We start from the raw sequence: 2,944 nt of genomic DNA, 5'->3' as shown, positions 1-2,944 counted from the left end.
ATGGGATTTAAATCTCTTGTTCTTATCGTCATTGTTCTGTTAGTCTCAGCGGCAACTAATCAAGCTATCCCTGTAGACATCAATGATCCACACGTGATTAAAGTCGCTACTTTTGCTGTTACCGAGTACAACAAGCACAATACCGAGGCAAATCTGAAATTTGAGAAAGTTATCAATGGCGTGTCCGATGTTACGGAAAATGGGACCAACTACCGTCTCACCCTTTCCGCTAACGATGGTTCAACTTCTAACAATTTTAGCGCTATTGTGTTAGAGAATCCAGCAGATAACTTTACCCTCACTGCCTTTGCAATTATTCCTCATGGTTAATTTTTTTTTTTTCGGAACTCATTCTTAAATTATTGAATGTTTCTTATTATATGATCATATAGAAATCAAAGCTTATTATAATAAAATAAAGTTTATGTTTTTTATATCGCAGGGAATTGTCAAACTAAATATATTATATGATCGTTTAACTAGGTTTAAATTTTCTTATGGTTATGATTTTATGAAAATTTTATATCAATTTTTTTTTGTACAATTATATCGATGATGGTACTTTGATCGTTTTAGCATTTTAGAGACAAAACTATTAATATTTTTGAAATGGAGTAAATTACAGTTGACAAACGAGAAAAAAAATATCATATTTGATTATTGTCTAGTCTTTTTCAAAGCATGGTCTAACAAATCATGAGTTCATCATAAAATGACAAAAATTACCCCTTTTAATTATCTATAACAATATAATATACTAACTATCTATAACAATATAAAAAAGAGATACACCATTTTGGTCTGACTTTTTACCTTTCATTAAAAATATTTTATCATCATCTTTATAACATTATTTAAATAATCAACTAAGGAATTAATAAAATCTATTTTAATAATTAACTAATAATTTCATTAAATCTCAATGAGATAAGAACAAACTCTAGGAAGAACAATCCACAATAATTATAACAATAGCAAAGTCAACATGTATATTTTTTTGTGTTGGCTGGGGTTTGAACCACGAACCTTGCATATATTATGCATTGTTCCTACCAACGGAGTTAAGCTCGCAAGGACAGTCAACATCTATATATCGAAACATTGTATGTGTTGTGTTGATTTAATTAATCAAATATATTATACATTTCATATTTTAATAAAATTTAATATGACAGAGACTTGTGTGATAGCATGATTATTTTTCTAGTTGAAAATAATAAAAATCATATTCATAAAATTATACATTATTTTTTTATATATTTGTAACTACTTTCTAGAAGAGATAATATTCTTAGTAGGAAAATAATTATAAATAAATATATTAATTTTTAATTTATCATTAATCTTATTTGATATAATACAACATATTTGACCTAATCAATTCATAAAAAAATATTTGACTTCATAGTTAAAAAAAATATTCCTCGTGAAATTTTTGATTTTTTTAAATAATTATAACTACTTTCTAGAATAGATAGTATTCTCTATATGAAAAAAAAAAAATAGGCAACAATTTTTTCATAATTATATTAAAAAGATTAATATTCAACTTATATTTAACCTTGTTTGATTCCTTCAAAAAAACAAATTTAACCTTGTTTGATAAAATATGACATATTTGACCTAATTAAAAAAAAAAGATTTGACTTAATATTTAAAAAATATTACCAAATCGATATTGCTTATTCAACATATAGATAAAAAAGAATAAGAACATATACTTAATTTTTTTATAATTTAAATTAAATGAATAAATATTCAATTTATATGTAACATCATTATCTATTCAAGGTTTTATATAGGTGAAAATAAATTATTTGACTTAATCATATTTATTTTCACCAGTAAAAGAATAATACAAACTTGATATAATTAACTTGGGAAAAATATAGATAAAAATGAGAAGAGTACATAATATTGTTTTAAATATAATTAAATGAATAAATTTTCAATTCATCTGTAATCCCTTTTAATATAATTTAATAGATTTGACTGAATTTAGTAAAAAAAAATATGGATTTGACTTTATTATATTTATTTCAACTAGTAAAAAAATAAAAATATCAGCTTGATATAATTTGTGTGCTATAAATATAACACCCAATTCGGCTAAGGCACACTCACACCATCAAGATTTTTGAACCTTGAAGAGATAACAATTATAAGACAATCATCATGGGATTTCAATCTCTTGTTCTTATCGTCATTGTTCTGTTAGTCTCAGCGGCAACTAATCAAGCTATCCCTGTAGATATCAATGATCCACACGTGATTAAAGTCGCTACTTTTGCTGTTACCGAGTACAACAAGCACAATACCGAGGCAAATCTGATATTTGAGAAAGTTATCAATGGCGTGTCCGATGTTACGGAAAATGGGACCAACTACCGTCTCACCCTTTCCGCTAACGATGGTTCAACTTCTAACAATTTTAGCGCTATTGTGTTAGAGAATCCAGCAGATAACTTTACCCTCATTGCCTTTGCACTTATTCCTCATGCTTAATTTTTTTTTTTAGGAACTCATTCTTAAATTATTGAATGTTTCTTATTATATGATCATATAGAAATCAAAGCTTATTATAATAAAATAAAGTTTATGTTTTTTATATCGGAGGGAATTGTCAAACTAAATATATTATATGATCGTTTAACTATGTTTAAATTTTCTTATGGTTATGATTTTATGAAAAGTTTATATGGTTATGATTTTATGAAAAGTTTATATCAATTTTTTTTTGTACAATTATATTGATGATGGTACTTTGATCGTTTTAGCATTTTAGAGACAAAACTAATAATATTTTTGAAATGGAGTAAATTATAGTTGACAAACGAGAAAAAAAATATCATATTTGATTATAGACTAGTCTTTTTCAAAGCATGGTCTAACAAATCATGAGTTCATCACAAAATGACAAAAATTACCCCTTTTAATTATCTAT

At 25.4% G+C, this 2,944-nt stretch overlaps 2 protein-coding genes across 2 annotated transcripts; both read left to right on the top strand.

Moving 5' to 3' along the window:
• LOC120578190 (cysteine proteinase inhibitor 5) lies at positions 1-330 on the top strand. The gene has a single exon (XM_039830536.1). The coding sequence runs from the start codon at positions 1-3 to the stop codon at positions 328-330; it is 330 nt and encodes a 109-aa protein (XP_039686470.1).
• A 1,818-nt stretch (positions 331-2,148) lies between these two features.
• Positions 2,149-2,512, top strand: LOC25481071 (cysteine proteinase inhibitor 5). Its single transcript, XM_013586443.3, has one exon. The coding sequence runs from the start codon at positions 2,176-2,178 to the stop codon at positions 2,503-2,505; it is 330 nt and encodes a 109-aa protein (XP_013441897.2). The 5' UTR covers positions 2,149-2,175; the 3' UTR covers positions 2,506-2,512.
• The last annotated feature ends 432 nt before the right edge of the window (positions 2,513-2,944 follow it).

The sequence above is a fragment of the Medicago truncatula genome, chromosome 1 (assembly GCF_003473485.1).
Source record: "Medicago truncatula cultivar Jemalong A17 chromosome 1, MtrunA17r5.0-ANR, whole genome shotgun sequence".
In the NCBI taxonomy this organism is placed as follows: Eukaryota; Viridiplantae; Streptophyta; class Magnoliopsida; order Fabales; family Fabaceae; genus Medicago; species Medicago truncatula.
Note: the sequence above shows the minus strand (reverse complement) of the source record. Positions and strands in the feature narration are given on the sequence as shown.